The 23227-nt window shown below is 39.7% G+C and overlaps 1 protein-coding gene across 1 annotated transcript; it reads left to right on the top strand.

Moving 5' to 3' along the window:
• Window positions 1–28: 28 nt before the first annotated feature.
• CFAP57 (cilia and flagella associated protein 57) lies at window positions 29–22009 on the top strand (the record flags this gene model as incomplete). The annotated part of the gene is given in 23 exon segments (XM_084211292.1): window positions 29–185; window positions 266–582; window positions 1882–2168; window positions 2337–2502; window positions 3445–3597; window positions 4637–4776; window positions 5439–5604; window positions 5998–6111; window positions 6611–6823; window positions 7451–7627; window positions 8844–9005; window positions 9434–9589; window positions 11671–11764; window positions 12431–12621; window positions 13030–13203; window positions 14317–14475; window positions 14883–15026; window positions 16113–16229; window positions 17253–17387; window positions 17471–17614; window positions 21380–21506; window positions 21791–21927; window positions 21929–22009. Coding segments are annotated over 23 exon segments (3711 nt in total).
• Window positions 22010–23227: the final 1218 nt, after the last annotated feature.

Here is a 23227-nt window from a genome sequence, read left to right as displayed (position 1 = left end):
TCACCACGGCAACGGCGGCCGCGGCAGCATGGCGGGGGCGGCCGTGCTGCCCGTGGCCGTGTTCGGCTGCCGGCCGCGGGTGGCCGGCGGTGTCTGCTTCCTGGAGGAGCAGGTGGTGCTGCACGCCGCGGGCGCGGGCTGCCTGCGGCTGCACCTCGAGCACAAGTGGCACAACTTCATCCCAGGTGGCACCGACCCCGCTCCCCACCCTAACCCCGGTGCCGGTCCCGACTCCGGCCCGCCCTGACCGCTCTGCTCCCCGCAGGGACGGAGAAGAGCCGGGGCGTGCAGGCGCTGGCCGTCAGCCCCGACCGGCGGTTCCTGGCGTTGTCGGAGGCGGCGGGGGAGCAGCCGGTGCTGGCGGTCTATGAGCTGACGGCGGAGCGGGCGCGGCGCAGCAAGGTGCTGGCCGCCGAGGAGCTGCCGGCGCGGCAGACGGTGTCCCTCGCCTTCTCCCCCGACAGCCGGCTCCTGGCGGCCGCCACGGCCCCCCCCGAGGGCCACCTCACCTGCTGGCTCTGGGAGAAGCAGCAGCTGGCGGCGTCCGTCCGCGTCCAGGCCGCGGGCGACGGCCCCTGCCAGGTAAGGGCTCCCGCTCCGCCTGCTCCCGAAGCTCCCGAGCCCGAGCTGGGCCAGCGCCTCTGCCGCGCGTTACTGACACTCCCGTTCGCGGCTGGCTGGTTCTTCGGGAGCATGCTCCACTTTTCAAAACTTTGCATAAAACGGTCAAACTTTAGTTCAGCAAGTAGGAGCTGCGAGGTTGGACACACGTTAATCCTTCAGAACATGTGCACAGTGCGTTTTCCCGTGGCCACGGCTCCCGTTTTTATCCACCTCAAGAGGAGGAGAGGGCTCCGCACTGTAGATTTCATACAGTTTCTCTGACCTTTCTTGACATCTGCTGTTGGCCTCCCTCAGCAATAGGACACTAGGCTAAATAAAGATTTGCACTGACCTGTAATAGACATTCTCATGTCTGTATCTGTTGTATCACATGAGATTCTCTTACATCACATGAGATCTATGTTGCAGGGCCAGTATAACAGGCCGGTGAGTGTGCAATGTGTCCCTTGTGTCCCTGCAAAAGCACACTTTTGCTCAGTAGTTGTAACACACTTCTTGGAAGCTCTCAGTGCACCTTTTCCTTCCTGCAGTTTTCTGTGTTCAGATGGGAGGAGAAGAGTGGCTAGGAGCAGGCTGATGGCACACAAATGATCTCTGCATCCAGGTTTGGGTGCCCCTTTTTAGATTCTTTCATGTAGGGAGGTCTGACGCTTTCAGCCCATGTGTTGGTTGAACTCCAGCTGACATTTTTTCTGGGGTACAGCTGCAAGGTTGGCTGAACTACTGAATTCATGAGCTCAATTCCTAAAGAGAGGGGAGTGTAAAGACTTCGGCTGTGTAAAGTCCCATAAAGCATAAAAAATTACTTCAAACTACCCTTCCTATCCGTATTGAATATTGAGATGGTTATTCCACCATTTTCACAAATAAACACCTAATTATGTGAATTCGTGTCCATACTGTTAGCTTGAAACACAGGAATACAGAACTTATTCCTGGCCTTTTGAGAACAAATGGTCCTACTTTTCAGGAAGCTTGCTACTGGAAAAATTTGTTCACCAGTAGTAAAGAGGTATTTTTGTCTTAGTTTTGTAATTTAATTTTCATAGACACACTTTTGAAAGGGGGGAAGCTGCAGTATGTAGTTATGGAGGCTAATTCTTACTCTCTTTGGTATTCCTGTACCTGGTTTCTATGAACCATCTTCCCTTGTTTGTTTTCCTGTATCTGGTATAGAAAGCCTTCAGAACAGGTATAACATTTGCTTATTTGTGAACATAGTCAGACAAAATACTTCTTCTGTTTTTTGTTCCATAGGTGAGCTTTAATCCTCAAGACAATACCCAGGTTTGTATCACTGGAAATGGCTTTTTTAAACTTTTCAAGTACAGTGAAGGATATTTAAAGCAGATGAATTTACAAAGGGGAGAGCCAGAAAATTACTTGTGCCATACCTGGCTGTCCGAGGAGGAAGTTATATGTGGCAGTGACACAGGGAAACTTAGCTTGTTTGAAACCGGAGAGCTGCACTGGGAGAAAAGTTTGGAGTACAGAAAACCACCCAGGAAAAAAGAAGAAGAAGATACAACAAAAGAAGATGAGAGGTAAATCTGTTCAGTATTATTAATAATAGTTCCATGCTTTTGCAGGCAGATTAGTTCCTTCCTTCCTGTCCAGTTTATGTTGTCAGTTGCTGCTTAGCATTTTTTGATTTGTGCTTCTTTATTTTTAAATCTTTATGCATTTCCTAATTGCATTTCTGGTGTTTCTAGTGGAGTGGCCTTTGAAGATAATGGTTTACAGCAGCATCCTTTGCCTCAAATATCTGCAGTTGCAGCATATTCCAAAGGCTTTGCATGTTCACCTAGCCCAGGAGTTGTTCTTCTGTTCGAGAAGACCGGTGAAAAGGAGGTCTACGAGGAGAAGCAAGAAGTCTGGGTAAGGAAGGGAAAAGCTTTTGTAAGCAATTATGCAGCAGAGCCCTGTTTAGAGAACTGTGAGTGTTTCTGATTCAGTTATTAATAATATTTTTTAGCACACTGCTAAACTGCATTGTAAGGATTAGCTAACTGTCCTGGTGATGTCAAAAGGAGTTGCCAAAGGTCACACTGATAGGCAGTGCCTGATGACCTTCTGCAAGGTAGTTCTGTATGTTTCCTTCCACATATAAAATGTGCTTTGAGGCTGCTAAACTTCAGGAAACCTTTAAGAAATTTTTATTTGTGGAGGCTTTTAGGACTAAGAGATAGTTTACATCAGTTTTGAAGAACTTGGCTGCTTGTATTTTTTCCAAGGAGAAGCTTCTCTCCCCTCAGGTATTTATTAGAGCTGTCATGAGACCTATGCACTCTTAAATAATCCTTCTAACTGTTCTATAGCAAACTGTATGCATTGACCTACTGAAATCTCTGGATAAGAACCTTTAACTCTAATGAATTGGTCAAGACTTCATGCTCTCATTCCAAAAGGTCAGATCTTCCCTAGGCATGAGATCCTGTAATAAGACTCATCTACCTTAATGATGCATTACAAAGAACTGTTATTCTAATCACAATTTTTAGGCAGTTCTCATCCTGACACTTGCTAGGTTTTTTTCCTTGATATTTTTCTACTGCCATTTTAATTTTTGTTTAGTGCAGTACTTCATATTACTGCTGAAATATTTATTTCAGTTGTAATGTTTTGAATACCATTAGGTCATCCTCTTGTTCTCTATTCCGTGCCTTGCAGTAGTTATGTGCTATTAAATATCCAAGTTGTCTTGCTGATATTATGTATGTGCTTATTAGAGGAGCATTACAACAAAAGTTTGTGTGTGTGCATGCCTACAACCAAAACATGGAAACCTGGCACAAGCCACAGGATGCCTTTCTTCTGCAGCTGCCTCAGGACCTGTTCAGCACCCAGCCAAAAAAGTCAAGCATTCAGGACATTACATGTATATGCTTCAGCCCCTCTGAGGAATTGATGGTCGTTAGCACAAATAAAAATCAGCTCTACATGTTTACTATGTTCTCCACCAAACTTATAAGGGTAAGTGCAGTTCAGTCACATTGCACAGCTTTCATGTCCAGTATTGTAATGATACAGGGTAGTCAGTGTTGTTTTCTCTGATGCATTCTTATTAAATCCTTCAAATGAACACTTAAAGCTCAAGATCTGAAGTGCTCAGTGTGCTTCTCTGAGGGCAGTATTTCTGTAGCCCCTTGCTCAAGCCTCCCTCCCTGTGAATACCTGATGCTATTCAGCAGAAAGATAGAGAACACTTAAGACCATTAAAGAGTGCCTGTTACTGCTGAGCCACTTCATTAAGGCTTTGACTGAGATATCCTCGATGTAACTCTGTGGTTCATGTCCTACTGCAATATGCAGAAACTTTATTGCAATGAAAAAGCTGGAACAGCCATGGGAATCTACTCATTCTACTCTAAAATGATAGCTGGTGAAGTCTTAGCTAGAAGTGAAACCTCTCTGTGAAATACAAACATAATGAAAAACCTTCCCTACTCTGAAGGAATTAAATAATACAAAGATAAGTGAAAAATGTATTATCATGAAACAGACTTTTATGGAATTGAGTACCTAACCTGTGTACAGGCATATGGAAAAGTCTTTACAGGAAGAGGGGTTGTTGTTAGGGGCTCTGTTTCCACATGCAGCCTAACTTTTATTGGTGCTTCACTTCCAGCATGTAGTAGCTAGACATCCTAGTGAAGTTTTCTATCACTCAGCACTTGACTTTTTTTTAAGCCTGACCCGAACATATTAACTGAATTCTTGCAGGTCCAGTTTTATTTACTTATCTCCTTGCCTTTTTTTATATACCTACAATTATGTTCTGCTCTCATTGCTCTGCCCTGCATCACTTTTCTTGATTATTAATTATGAACCTAAAACTAACAAAGTTAGGCTTTTAGCATTGTTATGTTCAGACCAGCGCAGTGAAAGGATTAAGTGGTTCCCTCAGATCTATTCTACAACTGTATGCAAAGACCCATGATTGATTTTTTTATCTGCCTTACTGCCTGCAATGAAATATTTGTGATTTCTTAATGTTCTTATTCCTTCTCAGGAGAAGATATCTTATTTTGCATATATGAATTTCCCACTGCATTCTAATTCAATCACTGGTCTGGACATGTGTATTTGGAAACCCATTCTTGCTACGTGTTCCCTGGATAGATCTGTCCGCATCTGGAATTACAAGAAAAAGTAAAGAGTTGTTTGTATTTGTTATTACCTCTTGTTTTTTTTGTATATTGCATTTAGGAGGCAACAGCAGCAATCTCATATGAATGAGAGTGTTGTTCTGGTAAAATTCTTGTGTGGTGTGGGATGTAAATGGTATTACTGACATGATTTGGGGAGTGTGAATATGCAGTGCCTTTAAAACTGGTGCCAAAAGAATACAAAGCCTTTTCTATTAAGCTATTTTTGTGTCAGACTTCTTGTGTTTTAGAAAAAACTCTTTCATTCAGCTTTGTCTTAAGATACTGTTGTCCCATATCCTGCTTCTTAGGCATAGATCTTAAGCAAAATGACTCCAGCTCCTGAGGTTCCCTGGAGGGAAAAACAAATCTCAAGAGATGCTTGTATAGGATTGCAATCAGCAATTCATTTACCTTCTTCATTATATTACAGTACACAAGGATTTGCTCTTGCACCTCCCACACCTTCTCTGGGAACCAGAAAGTCAAATTTGCTTTTGTCTCCTGTAACATCTCTGTAATCATTACTTATCTGAACAAGATCCTCAAGGATAAGGCAGAGTCAGATTTTAGCTGCAGGCATCCTTGCTGGGCCAGATAATATCTGTCAAGTGTGCCGTGGGGAGTTTGTCCTATTGCATGCTGCTCAATGGTTTTCTCTTTCAGCACTTTGGAGCTGTGTAAGGAGTATCAGGAGGAAGCATACACAGTATCACTTCACCCCATTGGCCTTTTCTGCTTGGTTGGGTTTGCCGACAAACTACGATTTATAAGTCTTCTGTATGAGGACATGCATGTTTTCAAGGAGTTTGCTGTGAAAAAGTGTAGAGAGGTAAGGAATGGTGCAAAATTAAATCGGGGAGTTATGTGGAACAGAGTGCTGAAGAACATGACAGGAAATAAAAACTTCTCCAATACACCCTAGTTCTATATATGATGTCCTATATCAAAGCTTAGAGAAATTGATTCTGACTATTGGAGAACAGGCCCAGAGGCTGATGTGTGTGGGCCTGGGAAGCAGCAGAAGGGATAATTTGCTCAGAAATACTCCAGAACTGAATTTTACAGGGAAAGCATTGATTAAGAAAACTATATGTGGCTAATGATGTAATGGAGTTTTCTTTTCATGCAACAATTTGATATTAAAGGATGTAATTGAAATTCAATGCATGAATGTTTTTATCCATTCCATCTACAGTAATGGGTGGTTATGTTCTTTTTGTAGTGCTCATTCAGTAACGGAGGCCATCTTTTTGCTATAGTTAATGGAAATGTGATTCAAATTTATTCCAGCATCACCTTTGAGAATGTTACTAATCTGAAAGGACATACTGGGAAGGTCAGTAAACAAATCTTACGCAGTACAACTTATTAACCTATTAACTAGTTGATAAGATGCATTTTGAAGAGGTAAAGTACAATTTTGGATCTTGAGATGACCCCAAAAAGTAAAAACAGAAATAGAAAACTTAGTTTTCATTGGTCAGAAGGCAGAATGTTAGTGCACTAGATACACCTGAAAAGTCTGCCCTTAAATTGGAAGTGAATGACTCGTAACTGGCTGAAAGTAAAATATCCCAGTAATATATTAAAAAAATAAAATCTACTACTCCATGTTGAAATGAACTTTTTCCTGATAGTGTGTTCATAACATACCTCTTACTGGTTTTGGTTTTTTCTAATGCTAAAATAGAATTGGTCGAGAAACATCCAGAGGCTTTCCAGTAAGGCTTTGAAGTACGATTCTGAAGTTGTCGTGGCTTTAGCAGTACAATGACTCCATGCTCTATGTCTGTAATCTACACATCAAGCTCCTTGACATGTTTTGCTTTTGCCAGGTACATGCAATTAAATGGAGTGCAGATGACACTAAATTTGTCTCCTGTGACACACATGGTGCTGTGTATGAGTGGAATTTGTTGACGGGTAAAAAGGAGTCAGAGTGTGTGCTCAAGACCTGCATCTACAACAGCATTTCCCTGACTTATGATGCCAAAATTATCTTTGCTGTTGGATCTGACCAAACTCTCAAAGAAATTTCAGAGTCTTCGGTGAGCTAACAAACACTTTTGGATTTTGCTACATTCTCTGGGGAGGGTACTGGTGCTTTGCTTTCCTTAGCATCCTTTAGGTAAATAGGTCTGATTTGAAAGCTGTGATATTTACTGACACTTTTGTGCTCTTGTGACTTTTACAATGAAACCTGAGATTTTATTGTAGTTTTATATTTTTGTCATTTTACTTGCATTTACCTAGAAATCTTCTAATCCAACTAACAAACTAACTAGGCAATATTGTATCAACTGTTCTGCTGAAATGCAAGTTTATTAAATCTACCACTGTATCTACATGCATTTTTTCCCAGAAAAGTAGTAAATTGTATGTGATAACCATTGCATCTTTTAGATCACACATCAGCTTAGCTTGAAATTTTAATACCGGTAACTATAAAATGTAGAGATTTTATATCTAAATATTTCTTTTAAATCTAAATATTTTTTAATGTATAAAACTTAGTATTAATTGCTGTTGAGGTTATACTTCTATAGGCATATAGATTCTTTTAGCTGCACTATGTGCTGCAGGCAGAGGTACAACAATTGCCCATGCAGTATGTAATCAACTCCTTCCTGCAGTGTGAGGTTTGTGTGGTGTCTGTGCTGTTGGTTGATGTGTAGATCCAGCACGAAGTGCCTGCCCATGACGTTGTCTACACCACTGTCGCTGTCTCTCGTTCCGGGCGCCTGATATTCGTTGGGACCTCCCTGGGGACAATCCGAGCCATGAAGTACCCATTAACTCAGAAGAAGAAGGATTTCAGCGAGTACCAGGCCCATTCAGGTGCTGTTACAAAGGTAGCACAGAATTCTTTCTTTTCCCCGTGATGCCAGCTGCACACAGCTCCTTTAGGGCTGATTTTCCTTCTCAATTCATAGCATAATATGCTAAAATTAAGGCTGAGTCTGCACATGGAGAATGAATATCACAGCATTCATTGGAGTCCTATCTCTAGATATGTCAGGGAATAAGTTGTTGACTAAAAAGTGGCTTGCACCAGATTACAAAACATGGCATATTGGATGGAGAACTTTGATACAGCTCCTTCTGGAAAGAGGGAGGTAATTTTGTCATAGAATCTTTTAGGTTGGAAAAGAACTTTTAGGTCATCAAGTGCAACTGTTAACCCAGCACTGCCAAGTCTACAGTAAACCATGTCCTCAAGCACCACATCTGCACCTCTCTTAAATATCTCCAGGGATGGCTCCTGTGCCACTTTCTCTTGTAGAGGGGCATCACATTTGCCCATTTCCAGAAGGCTGAGACTTCTCCAGTGAGCCAGTCCTGCTGCCAAATGACTGAAAGGGCTCAGTGAACACTTGTGCCAGCTCCCTCAGTGTGCTTTGGTAGGTCCCCATTCTCCAGGAAGCCACATGTTCTGTGTTGTTAAAACTGGTCATAATTTTGGCTGTCAGCTACAGCACCTTGACTTATCCTCGCACAGTCCAACATTAGAATATGAACTTTAATTACTGTAACTCTACTTTCACCACAGTTGTAAGCTGTATCAGCTCCCAGGTACTCTATGCCAGATCAGGCAGCCACAGGAGGTCTGGAGGAGGTGGCAGCAGTTACTACTACATAGCTCTTGGTGAGCTTAGTTGTAGTTTCAAAAGAAAACATTTAGCAATCTGTTGCTCACACAACTTCTCAAAGACAAACACTAGAGACCTTTGGAGTTGTCATATAAATGGCCTGTCTATGCTATAATTGTCTAGAAGGTCTTTTCTGTTTCAGGTTTTTAAAAATCTTGCTATGGCTTTGAGACCAGAAGCAGATCCAGTATCTACACATATTCTTTCCTTTCCCTTTGTTGTTTCAACCAGAGTGGAACAGGAGTAGGAGACATAATCAAAATGTTGGTAGTGGGACTGTGTTGTTATTTCTACTGCTGACTTTCTGGGGTAGAAATGAAGAGAGCATGTGGGTAGGGAGAAAAATGTGGTGTAAAATAAAACTGTATCTCCATCCTTCCATGTCTCATCTATTATTTTGTTGTCTCTTCCTTCTAAGATGACAGTAACAAGTGATGACCAATTTCTGCTAACTGCCTCAGAGGATGGCTGTGTATTTATCTGGAAAGTGTATGATAAAGAAAGTGAGGGAGCGAAAGGAGAGCCGGAACTTGAGTATGCTGAGGAAGTGTTGATCATGAGATCAGATATAGACGAGAAGGTAGGAGGAGCAACTTGTGAACATAAACCATAGGATTTCTGTGAATTGCACTTGCATAATGCTTGCTACCAGCCAGTCTTATATGGCTTTGGTCAAAGAGGTTGCAGCAAGTTGCTACAGTGGCTTGTCAATATGCAAACAGCATTGTACAAACAGCAAGTATGGATTAGATTTTTCTTTAATACTTTCCCCAATCTCTTGAAAACACTTCTAATAGAGTAGAGTAGTCAGAAGATGCATTTCTATAAACTATCTTCTAAGACAAAAAAGGAATTTTAGTTCTAGGACTTCTTGGTCATCTGTCTGAAGATTCTCTGTAAAGGCTGTTGTTCATAAATATGGAAAGTAAATAAAACATCCTTAACAGGCTGTTGCTAACGGCAAATATTCTCTCTCTTAAAACTGTTTTCTCATCCATGTCCTAACAGACTCGGGCAATACTAGACCTGCAGATTTGTGTGAAAGATCTACAGACAGAAAGTGATTATGAGCTACGCCTCAAGGACATGTACTTTGAAGGGAAAATAAAAGAATTGGAAGAGAATTTTGCTCAGGAAATAGACTCCCTTAAAACTAAACACCAGGTATGATTCATGTTGCAGAACCAAATACTAAGAAATCTTTCACTGAAGAGTTGAATTCAAGCTTGCATTACATATGTAGAAATGCCATACAGCATCTGAAATCATTCCTTTCCAGTTTAAGATGTTCTTGATATTTATAAAGCATGAAACTATCTTTGAGTTAAGTATCTTATCGGTACAAGGGGATGCAAGAGTTCTCCTAGGTACCCTGTAAGTATTTTATAAAATAAAACCAGCACAATAAATACTGCCTGAGCCTGAGGATCAGTAGTAGAAATGACACTGTGCCTTAAAAACTCCTTTCCATATAAGGCTGCAGCTGCTGCAGAATCTAACAATGGTTTTCCTCAATGCTGCCTTCTTTATGGCCTGCCTGCTTAGATTTTTAAGAACATCTGATCTGCTCAGGTTTCTTGTACGTTTTTTGAAAATAAAAGTAAAATATATTCCCTGCATGTCTTCTGTTTGTGTGCTTATTGATTTCTTTGTGGTCATGAAGCAGGGCTCCCCTGAAAAGCAAAGGCTATGATAATTCTTCCCAGGGTCTTATTTATCTGTGTCTGAGAATGCTATTCTGTCCATCTGGCTGGTGCACACACTGGATTTCTGACCTGTAAATTGTTATATTTCTGGACTTCTTTTAGATGTAGAAGGCAAGGGATCCAGTAATAATTTCTCTGGCAGTAAAACAACTCAAAGTACGGGATTATATATCACATGATTCAATCCTGTTGACCTCACGTTCTTTTTGAGCTTTTGGGTGAATATTGTCCTGTTCTGATGATTTGTTACTGCTTATTCTGTCAAGTTGTGCATAGTGCCTTCAAGCAGTATTTCTGTTTGACTCCACATAAAGGAGTTCAGTATGAAAGCTTGCCAAGTGACTTATGAGTTTTAATATTTTACAGGTTTGTAATTTTCACGTGCTCTTTTTATATATCTCTTGTCTTTTGGCCCTACAATTGTTCCAGTAGGTTTTTGATATTCATTTGTTGAGGAGGTTTAATTATTCATTTTAATATTTTCTTCAAGTATTTTTTCAGATTCTTTGTCTTGTCTCATTGTGGGTTTTTTTGTCTAAATAACCTGAGTTTAAACTTTTCTATTTTTCCTGTCTTTTGTAGAACCTAAGCTTGTACAAGAAAGCCATTTAAATTCTTGTGGATTCCTCTACCTCTGTTTTATCTCTACTGGGGTTTTTTCTGCAATCCTTCATGTCTTTTGATAAGTAGTGTTTGGCTATATATTTATAATAATCTCAACTACACTGAAAATTCTCTAGACTTGTTGATTATAGGTTTGCAAACAAATGCCTTGGAAGGTGGATATAATTCTCTAGACAGGCAAGTTGTACTTCCTGTCCAAGTATCAGTACATGTTAAGATTAAACTGAATGACAGCTTTAGACTGAAAGGGCTAAACTTTCTAGTTGTATCCATCAGATAAATGAAATATTTCTGCTTATGTAAGACCCATGCAGTTTTTGGGACAAGAAGGTGAAAATATTGTAACTATGGTACAATTCCTAGCATCTCTGGGAAATTTCTCAGCTGTTTTCTTGCTCCAGTTCTTTGTGCTTTTTTAGAAGATTAAGTAATTTACAGTGGCAGGCTGACATTTCAAGCAAATGGCATTTAAAATTCACTCTTGCTTAGGTTTATGTCATAGTATGCAAATGTCAGCATTTTAGGACCTCAAAGTTGCTTCAAGTGAGACAGGAGGCAGCTTGAACTTTAATATCTGGACAATAATTTATGGAACTGCAAATTCTCCTCAGGCAGGCACACATAAAGGAATGGAGGCTTTTGTAGCTCACAAACTTTTCTTTTTAGATTAGCATCTTGTATTATATGAACACTGTTTGCTGCTTTTCTGTAGCTTTCCTTAGCTTAACTTGTCAAAACAAAAAAACATGTGGGAAAACTTGGTTCAGTGACACATGGCATCTCAGTTTTGGTGAGAGATTTCAAACATATTTCTCTTTTGTATGTATTCCTCACCAGGGGCAAGAATGCAAACAATTTGGACATTGCTTTGTCTAGTTTCAAATTAAAATTTATTTTTCTCATTTTTTATCCCAGATTTTAAAGGAAGAGAAAGAAAAACAAAGGCGGCAACACGAGGTTCAGTTGTCTGACCTGATGGATAAACAGGCCAAGGAGGTGCAAAAGCTAGGTTAGACTATAACAAATGTTTGTCACTGGAAACTGGGGGAAATGCTTTATTGACAGCAAGTGACAGGGAGGGATTACTAGAGCAGAAGTGTAAAGAAAAAATGGATGTATGTCATGTAGGTATTTGGTGCAGACCAAATGGGTGTCTAAACTGCACCATACATGTGCTTATGATAAGAACATGCACATGGGCCCTGTGTCTTAGAGGTTTAGTACTTGAGATTAGCAATCTCTTCATTTATTTTATGCACAGCTCACTGTGCAAGAGCAGTGCAGTCATTCAGTTCGGCAAGGAGGTGCACACGGCCTGGAAATATCTGGACTCCAGATTTGTAATCAAAATAAAAATACTGCAAATTAGTACCAAGGAGTCCCCCCATAAATGACTCCATTGCCTACTCATACTTTGTAGCAGTTGAGCTCATACAGCTCTGCCATGGTTGTCATCCCAAGGAAATGCCTAAATTAGTTGTCAATTTTGCATGGCTACAGAGTCTAAAACCCCTGTATATCTGATGAAGAAAGTGGTTAAATACTTCTACTTGTAATTTATTGCAACCAGCTGCCAAAAAGACAGTAAATAATAAGGCAGTGATAGCTGCAGAAGGATAGGGTTCACTCTGCTTTTCTATGAGTCTTATCCATTCCATATGTTTCCTGTTAACAGAATCTGATAGTAGTCAGAAACTCTCAATGGAAAATGAGAAATACCAAGAGCTTCAGGTGAAATCCCAGAAGATGGAAGAGGAATACGAGAAACAATTGCATAAGTTGGAGGAAAGCAAAATCAAGGCTATGGCAGAGCTAAAAGAACATTATGAGAAAAAACTTAAACATAAATCTGTTCAGCTGGAAGAGGTAGGAAGCTTGATTTGCACACAGCCTGGAAGGAACAGCAAATTTAATTGCATCAGAAACAGCAATTTTAAAAGATCCTAAGTGATACTGGTTTGTGATTTCTTGCAGAACAAGTTTGCTGATGTTAGTATTTGGGCCAGATTCCAGGCCAGATTCCTAACTTGAAGCTTTCAAGTCTTAAGAATTATTAAATTAAAAAAAAAGAAAAGAACCTCAATGTGTATGTTATCAGTTTCTAAAGTTGCTTTAATCCACTAAAAAGTTATCTTAGATTATATTGCTGCAACTGAATATTCTACTAACCATAGATTCTCCCAGGAGAAACACAGTTACAAATAACCTTTTATTTCTCTCCTTTATTGGTCTCTTACACTTGCCTTCTCTAATGTTTGTTTTCCTTAACTGCAGGCAAAGGAGAATATGAGGAAGAAGATTAAAGCACATGAAGAATTGGAGAAACAGATTTATGAAGATGGAGACAAAGAAATCTTAGAACTCAAAGACAAGTATGAGAAACAGCTCTCGGAGGAAAAGGAGTCCAACATCCAACTGAAAGGAGAATTAGGAGTCATGAATAAAAGGGTATCTTTTATTCTATGCTAATATCAGACCTGCACAAGAAGACCTAGAACTGAGGATTGAATGTGATTAATGGCATGTCAGTTTAGTCCATTCATCTAGTCTGTAAAAATGTAGCATTTCATATGAGAGCAGTAGCCCACTCTTAGTAGCCCATTGAATGTTTAGAGTATTTGGGCAGAAGAAGAAGCTGTCTGCTGATTGTATTGCTGATATGATTAGAGATAGATGATGAAGGAGGTATGTTTTTATTAGTACACTTTCTCTGATCTGCATAGTTTTGAACTATAATAATATACTATAAATAATATTGTTCATCCTATGACAGGAAAGAAATGAACTCTTAATTTTTCTATCATTGAATACTTTGCTTTATTATTAAAATACTTCTACTGCTTCATTCAATGCAATAATCCCTGTATTTTGTTTGCATCATCATTTTTAATTGGCTTTACTGGAGACATAAAATATTTTACCTCTTTTCTGGTCTGAGTATTACATTTGCCTAAATATGTTAGAGAGACATTTTTTCTTTTTCCTTTTTTCTGGAGACAGAGAGGTTCTTTTCATACCCTCTAATATCATGGCACTGTCTTTTTAGTTTCTTTGTCTTTTAGACCTCAGGGTTTTCTTCTTGTGTCCTTACAGTTTGTCCAGTGCTATTCATTGGTTCCAACTTTCTTGGTTTTGCATATCTTAGGCAAAACCAAGGCAGGGATTTTAGGGTACCCAAGAGCTATGAACTGGGCATCCTTCCAATCTTCCATCTTTAGAGATGTACTGCCTTTACCTTATGAGAATATTCCATGGATTGAGTGTTAGCTGCAGCTGATGCTTAGGTATAGTGTCCATACCTTTCTTGCTGCTGGATGCAATTTCCTTCCTTCCTTCCTTCTAGTGCAGCAGGTATTCTTGTCAGAATATACAGAAAAAGCAAAAATGGATACTCAACCCCCTTTGGAGTTAGAGGCATTTAACTGATGCGCTGCTCCTTCATCATATCTTAATTTGATATCCTTTATCCCACACTGTCTACAAGGTATCCTACAGAATAGGAGGACCAAGCTGTGCTCAGCTTTTGGAGACTGGTAAGTTCTTACTGGTTTGCCTCTCTAGTTGAACAGCCTACAGAAAGAACTCAAGGACCGAAACAGGGATATTGAGGAAATGAGACTGGAACAGCAGAAGCTGCAAGACATCATTAAATCACTGGAAAAGGATATCTTGGCACTAAAGACAGATGTTAAAGAGAGAACTGAAACTATCCTAGAGAAGGTGAGAAAGAGAACAATTGGATGAGGTCAAAATCACCTCCCTTAATTAGAGATATTTATTTTAATAGTATTTGTTGTGATAATATCACATGACTGAAAAGTCAGCTTCAACTTAAGGAATTTATGATCTCCAGTTTGGGATTTTGGTTTTTAGTTGGCATTCTAAGCTTTTCTTGGGGAGCTCAAGTTCAGGATGTTGATTTTCTCATCCCCTGTTCTGGGATCTGTAGATGGCTCAGCATTATTTGCCCCTTCCCATCTAACCTGTAGATTTGCAACTGGAGTTCAATCTTCCACAACATCTGTGACTGCTGGTTTTGTCTCTGCCATATTTGTGTGTTGTCCTAGGGATCTGTGTGAGAGTGCTGGGTCTGATTCAGATCTCTGTACCCATTAAATTTCTTCCAGGAGAAGTATGTATATGATCTAAAAATGAAAAATCAGGAACTACAAAATTTCAAGTTTGTACTGAGTTACAAAATAGAGGAGTTTAAGAAGCAAGTAGAGTCACGTGAAAATGATATTGAGACAATGAAGAAACAGATCAGTGAGGTGAGTAACACTCTCATTGGCCTCTGCTACTAAGCCTATTGTCTAAATACAAACATGACCAACCCAAGTCCATGAAAGATTACACCCTGGTTGTTCTTTCACTTCTTTCAAGGATACTTAGCACTGATTCAATATCTGTGCAGCTAATAAAAATATCAGTAGATAATAGCTAATTAATTTTCTATCACATTACCAGTGATCCACATACTTATTTAAGTTCCTGTATGTAATTCTAAATTTTGCTTAAAAATATATCTTATCCTTATGTGTTTACCCTCCGTGTGCCCTATAGCATTTGCAAGACACTGCTTTCTGGCAGAAAAGAGTAAATTTCTTGTCTCAGAAATGTTGCAGATTTATGCAAACATAACTCTGCTAGGGGTTAGGTATATCAACAAATTACATTCATCAGTTGATACATGGGAAATTTGAATGTATTCATACTTAGCATGCAGCAAATTCATTGAGGGAACTTATTTATGATAGAAGCTTGCTATGATCTCTGCATAGATGTATCCTTAGCTCAACCAAACTAGGACTATGGTGACATAGTCTTTTAAACAAAATGCAAACTAATCAACAATTTGTATGTACTTCAGACTAGCAAGATTAAATCCCTGTTGTCTCTTCTGGTCACCATCTTGTGCCATAAGTAAATGCTGTAGTACCCTTATTGTTTTTTTCCTGTGTGCTCTGCATATGTACCCACATATGTTTCTTTTCAGTATCAGGGTCTAGTTATTGTTGCCCTTACTCTTTCCAGTATTGACTGTCCATTTCCCTCTCATCCATTTTTTGTTCAGGTGGAACGGTAGAGCTCCCGTTCAGCTCAAGGAATCGAAGGGGTATCACATAATTTAAATTAATGTGACTCAACAGGGAGTTACACGTTCATTTGTGTGGTTTCTGTATATTCTGACAGAGGGCAGTGTTGTTACAAAATTGACGTTTCTCGTGTTGTTATTCAACCTGAAGGGGGACCTATTCCCCCAAGTCTGTATTTCCAGCCTCTGGTTTTCCTGTTATGTGTTGTTTTTTCACGTCTCCTTTTAGCCCTGATTTCCTCCTCCCCCCGCTTCCTTTCAGATGGAGGCGGAGCTGGAACAATTCCGCAAGGAGAGTGTGGAGCTGAAGCTGAACATCACACAACTGCAGCAGAAACAGAAGGCAACTGCTGGCGAGGTGCACAGAGAGATGGAAAAGGTAGGGGGTACCCCCACCGTGCAGGTCCCACAGAATGACATTGGTGGGGACAGAACACTGGTGAAACATTAATCTGAGCAAACAGTTACTTCAGGGATGCTGTGCCCAAGGACCAGGAGAGTGTCTGGTCAGTGGGGACAGAGACACAAAAACTTCCAAGCCTGCAACTAGCTTAGAGCATTCATGTTTTAAAAAAATCCTGTTATTTATGAGTCAACACATATTGTCCTGAGTGTAAGAAAACAGTGAGGTGAATGCTGAACTACTTGTTCCTGCCCAAGCCTGAAATCTGGGGACACTTGGCCTAAATAGGAGCAGCTGTAGGATATCACCTAGGCAGTAGTAGGATGGCAGAAAGGAAGATCTCAGTCATGGAGGAGTCAAGGACCCCTTGTTTGACAGCGTATCAGACATGAAGGAGGAAAAGGGACTGCAGGGGAAGGTAGAGGAGCTTAGCAAGCAGTGCATGAGTGAGGAAGCAGGTAGGGAGGCCTAGCAGAAACCAAGAGAGAATGAGAAGGCAGTCTTGATGTGAAATCAGCAAGCTGTGCATGTGTCTGATATGTTTTGTCCCTTGCCTTCTCTCCTTAACTGTTGGTGTGCTATTTCTAAATAAGAAGGAAGGACAGCATTTGGACAATGCTCTCAGGCACATGATGTGGCTCCTGGGGATGTCCTGTGCAGGGCTGAGTTGGACTCAATGATCCTCCCAACTCAGCATATTCTGTGATTCTGTGTTTGGGAAAGGACAGTGGGCAATAGCACAATGAGCCACTGTTTCTCAGTTGTCATCTTTGCAGGTTGTCACTAATAAAAGTATCTTGGCTTATTATTATTCCTAAAATCCATGACTGCTGTTCAACACATAAGGCTTACATTCCCAGTGAGTTGTTAATTAATTTTTTTTTAATTAAGTAGAAGAAAGTATATGAGTTTTCATGAGTTCCACTAGACTGTCTAGAAAATTGCACAATGGAGTGTTCTGATGAACCAAATAAGAATGTGACTACATTGTTCTTGCAGAGGCAAAATATGGAAACCCTCATCAAACGATTTAAGGCAGATCTTTATAATTGTGTGAGATTCATTAATGATTCCAAAAAAATGAAAGAAGGTATCCGTGAACTCTACACCAAGTATGTGCATCAACCAGACGTGGTGAGTCAGGACCTTTGCCTTCTCCTTGCCCATGACTGTGTCTAGTAGTGTCATTACTGAGGCAACATGCTGTGCTCTATCAGGTGGAGGGCCAAGCAGAAGATGCAGACTTGCAGCAGCAGTACAAGAAACAGCAAGAGTACAACGAGAGGCATTTGGCAGTTTTGAGGAAGAAGGTGATGAGGGATAAGGAAATGCAACAAACTGCTTACATGCGCATCATGCAGGTAATCAGCCCTTTCCTCGTGGTGTGGAGTGGGAACAAAGGAAATGCCTGCACAAAAGAGACTTTATTAACCTTTCTGTTATGGTTTCTTAGGACTTTGAAATAGTTGTGGTTGACTTTCTTGCCAGAAATGCTTCCATTAACTTTTCTGAACAAAAAGAGCAAGATTTTGGAAGTCAGAACTGCCTATTGTTTATCTCCCACTCCCTAAAAGAGATAGGGAACTTCTGTTGCATGGATGTTTTAAAGGAAATTAATGTACATATTTTTTATTTCAAACAGTATTTATAATTGCCATCATAGTCAATTTGCCCTTGATTGGGTGTCAAGCTGTATCTGCTATGTAGTAATGTTTAGGAAGTAATTTTGGAGGAAGAAAAGGAGAAAAAAACACCCCTTCTTTGTCCACATAGTCTCATCCTTACTGGTGTGAATTGAGAAGAACTTTCTGCTTTTCACATCCAAAATTTTCAAGGAAGTTCAGAAATACATGGGGAATATGTGTATTTGTACTAAGATCTCTTGCTCAGAATCCTTGTTTCTTACAAGGCAAAGTAAACTCGTGACTGCTGGGGTCAAAGATCCAATTTGTTTTTATCTGCAGTGAGACAACCTAAAGCTCCACACCAGACATCCTAGGAGGACAGCTTTCCTAGTCTCTTCTTAACATGCTCTCCTTCCGCTCAGTCAGCATTTCCTTTTCCCCTCAGTAGCCCTTTCTACATTGTTACTTTATTATGCTTCCTCAGGATCATTAAATCTCATCCCCTCCTAAGTCATCTGTTGTTTGCTATTTATTCATAATTTGCTTCTTCAGGGCTAGACAGCAGCAATCTTCTTCCCTGATGCTATTTTAATTTTTTTTTTTTACTCTTTCTGGGAGATAGATGTTTCCTTTGGCACAAAAGGAGATGGGTTCAGAAAATAACCTGAAGAATTTCCTTAATGGAATAGGGTGACAGATGGTGTTCATAATGATAATACTTGATGTCTTGGATCAGTAAGCCTAAAATGAAATGATGATTAAAACCAAATTAATAAAACATCTGGAAGATGAAGATATCAAAGATTCTAACCAGCCTGGTTTCTTCAAAGAAAAAGCAGTTCTCTGAAGTCCAGTAGATTAATGAGATTTTATAACCACCAGGAATTATCATGGCCTTCCAGTCTTTCACGGGGGCTTTTAAGACTAGTTTAGACAAACTTCTGTGAGGATTTGCTTTGAAAAAGCAAATGACATCTTGACAGTCTTCTAGCTCTGTATTTCTATTATTCCTCAGTTGTGGTTACACTGACAGAGCTATGCCCTCCTCTTTGAGAGATTATTCATAGGTACACTCCACTAGTGACTGCTGCAACAGATGATTAGAACTGTCAAGATAATTTTAGTTATTCTTACCAGTTGACAAGTTGCCTGTTATTCAGCTATTAGTTTTTCCTCCAGCCTTCTGTATTTGTAATGGTTTCTTTGGATAATAAAAACAGAGACATTGAATAACCTTGAAGTAGTGCTGCTTAAACTGAAGCCCATAGAGGATGAAATTTTCTGTATGTCCTACCTGTCTCTGATAGTCAGCACTGTAGGGACTTCCTGGACTGTAGATTGCATCCATATGATGTGTCATTGTATACCTGATGGCCTCATTATCCATGCATTTGATCAGTCCCTTTTCTGAAACAATTGGTTCTTTGCCACAACCTCCAGTGACAATGAGTTTTCCCATGAACATTTGTTTTATATATCCATTCTGCGAAGTTTGCATTGCAGTGCAAGCATTCTCTCAGAATGTAAATATTGAATTAAAGGCTAATCTCTCTGGAGAAAAGGCCTCTTCAGGAAAATATTATCAATGTCAACCAACCGTCTTTTAGCATCAAGCAAACCAAACAAGACATTTCTACATAACCCAGATTGCTTCATCAAGACACTCTGTATTATATTTTCTGATAGACCAAAAGCAAGATCTTCATTTGACAGCAGCAGGTAATCACTTGGACTGAACATATGAAGGTGCTCATGACTAAAGTATTCCTAAAGGCAAATGTTATGACCCAACCCTGAAAGCTGGTCAAAAGAAAACTACCTTGACTGATTATTGGAAGTTACCCTCTTCATGTGCTCTTTCAGGATCAAACTCTGGAATAAATGCATAGAGTCAAATTTCATCTGTATTTAAAGGCTTGCATTAGACAAGTCAGACTCAACAAAATATTACAGTTCCAGAGCTGCCTGGGCACACCAACTTCTGCTGCATTTATAGTCCAACATAAGCACTGCAAGAGCAACTCTTCTTGCCCAACAAGTTCAGATCTTAATGAATCCCACACTCTTCCTCCAGTGGGAGGAAGATTTTCAGCTGAGGAGAAACTAAAGCACAGCTGCTCTATTTGTCATAGTGTGAAGTCTTGATAATCTTGCCACACACATGCCCTGAGCTATTGCTGCCAACTTGAACTCCTTGAGTGCAGCCACATACTGAGAGGTGCAGTGAGCTTTGTACTTCACTTCTGACCAGCCTGCAGCTGTGTGGTGCCAACACTTTTCTAAGTATACTCAAAGGAACTGAGTCGTCTGCTTTGCACAATCTTTTGTGGCAACATAATTATCTCTATCAACCAAAATTATCATTAAAACAAAAGTAGAAAACAAGATTTGAAGACAGTATTTTCATGGAAAAATTTCATTCATCCTTGTTCTTATCTCCTGCTGTTTTAGTGGGTTGAGACTGGTATTGTGAGGTACCCTAAAAATGCCTTTTTGCCATCTATCTTTTTTAAATATTGCCACTGTGTTCCAAAAGTTCTAAAAAACACAAGTAGCTGAAATAGTTGCTATTCTTGGTTCAAGTATGATGGCAGCTGTTTAACATTTGCCCTAGTTATTGATGTGTTATTTCACTATTCTTGTAAGAGGCAAATATACAATCCCACTTCACTCTCTTGAATACAGAAAAGAAATATTTAGTTAATGGTGCTCCTGTTTCTAAATCATGTGCAGCAGTGTTATCATCCTTAAATAGTATTAACCCATACTGGTTTTGCTGAAGTCTTTGAATCTGTTGCAACAATGGGTAAATGACATTTACGGGCACTTTCACAGCTTCTTCAGGAAGATGCTTCATGGTAGGCTACTAAAAAATTAGAGGATTGAACTTTTATGGGCTGAAAATGGACTAAAAAAAAAAGAACAAAAGATGAATACATTGCTAACTTTTCCTTATAATAGCATGTTAGCAGTAGGTACCTCAAGTCTCCACATGCTTTATAGTTTTCCTAATAATTTGGAAGCAGTGTGGAAAAGTAATGTCTGTCAGAACTAATGAAGAGGGCTTTAACTAATTCCAAAGAGATAAAGATAATTTAAGTGAACAAATACATAGTGACAAATGAAAAGCAAAATAATACACACTGGCAGGAGACATGGGAATCCTTTGCATTAATTCTGAATTAATTGGATGCATTTAGGAAGGCCCCAAGCTTCTCTTTGGAATTGGCAAGGAAGATGATACCTTGGAGTGCAGCTGCAGTCAGAAAAGCAAAACAAATATTAGTTCTTTGAGCTAACATGGTTTGAATACTGTCATGTTCTGAGTCACACCTACTGTGATCTTACCTGAAATGTTGTGTACTCTCCTGATTGCCCGGCACCTTCTGCTTGTGATACTGATTCTATACTTTCCAGTGTCCTTCTCAAAGATATGAAGATACATATTGCTCAGCCAGACAGTACCTGTGCCTTTCCTTATAGAGCATGTTGTTTTTGCAGGAAAATGTGAATCTGATTAAGGAAATTAACGACTTGCGCCAAGAACTGAGGATGGCCAACGCGCAGGTGCACGACCTTGAGTCTGCACTGAGATTAAACAAGAACAAAAAGGCAATTCAAGAGCCAGGTGAACACTTCTTGTATATTTTCCATATTGTCAGTACTCATGGCAGAAGCTCTTTTGGTCCTTGGTGAACAATTCTATTACTGTCTGTGTTTCATTCTAACTTGTCTGCCTAGTGGTACCTGGTACATTTTAATGTTAATTGTAGAAGCTGCTAAATCCTGCAGATTCTTACTATTTTGATCTACTTCTTCAACGCTGAAAGATGCTTTCCTTTGTTCATGCCAAAGAACTGCATGAGCTGGACCTTTGTTACTGTACTATGTCCTCTCTGTTTTATCTTCTAGCTCCCTCTGGTGAACTTCCGTCCAGCCCAGCTGTCCTAAGGTTGAGTGCAGAGATGGAAAGTGAAAAAATCATAGAAATGCAGCAGCTGGAAATTCAATATCTGCGAGACCAAATCCAGGAGACAGGGAAAGCCCTGAACTGCCCAGGTTCAGTCTCTTTCAGTCAGAAATCTTCCTGACCTGAATCTGGGAAGAAGCCACAAGACACAACAACACTGATGTGGTTCAAGGATGCCTTATGTTATTATATCCTAGCAAGATCAGAAATGCAACAGCATAGAGTAGACTTACATCATCCTATACTCTTCTACTAGGAGCATTTATGAAACAATCAATGCTCTGAATGCTTCTACTTTCCTGAAATCTGCCCTTTTCATGAAACTTAGGAGCCAAAAGGAAAAAAAATAAATTTGTGTTAGTATAAGAATAATCTTTGTGCCTTCATGCTTGGTTTCTCTTGAAAACTAATGTATCCTAATTCAGAAGAGTTGGTCAAACTGTAAGCCTTTTCTGCTAGAATTCTAATTTGGTGTCATTATGCTGCAAAATTCAACATCAGCCTTTTATTTCCCAATATTAAATTGCCTATGTCCATACAAAGGACTGCTGCACTTAAGCCCGATGTCATTGTTATTCCAAGCAGGTATCCAGTCACAGATTAACAATCAATTACCTTGTGAGGACAACCTTTGACTCAAGCACACACAAGTTAGAGCCATTGGTAAAGCCTCTGCTTTCAGTCTAGAGATGTGTTGCCTCATCTGCTACAATAATTTCAGCAGAACAAAAAAGGCAGCCCAGTTTCAAACTCCCTAAATCTGGAATAAAGTCCAAACCTTATGTCATAACTCCTATAACTTTGATAAACTGATTTTTGTTTGTCTTTTTTTTTGACATCTGCAATCCCTTTAGTTCAGTTTTTCAGTGAAATTCTCCTAATAAGTTACTCTGCACTCATACACAGAAAAAGGCAGGGAGTCATTTCTTTAATAATAAGGATTTTTCACACCTTTTGTTGTCACTACATGACACACTGTCCCACTGAGGAGTATTTCACATCTATCCAAAGTTTGAGCTACTGGTTATATGGGATTACAACAGCCAGTATATTGCTGTTTCATTTCCTATCCTGAGTTGTGGAAAAGTGATGAGTACTTTCAATATACTCCTAATATTATACAGAAGGTGGTGCTAGGGCTGGGTAACATGTAAGCTGCATTACCATCAGGAATACTAGACTCATTTCCAGGGCAATACCTTGGAAAATAGATGATTCCATGAGCTCCAGTGATTTTGGAGACTTCATCTGAGTGCTTTGTCCATGAATATGGAATTAAGTTTCTTTGGTTTATTTGTTTTTTCCATTTTTCATCTTTAACCTGTATGGAGCACAGGTTTCACAGGAGCAAAAGGAAGAAGTTAATGGTCTGTTACTGG

The sequence above is a fragment of the Fringilla coelebs genome, assembly GCF_963513975.1.
Source record: "Fringilla coelebs genome assembly, chromosome: 9".
NCBI classification, from domain to species: Eukaryota; Metazoa; Chordata; class Aves; order Passeriformes; family Fringillidae; genus Fringilla; species Fringilla coelebs.
Note: the sequence above shows the minus strand (reverse complement) of the source record. Positions and strands in the feature narration are given on the sequence as shown.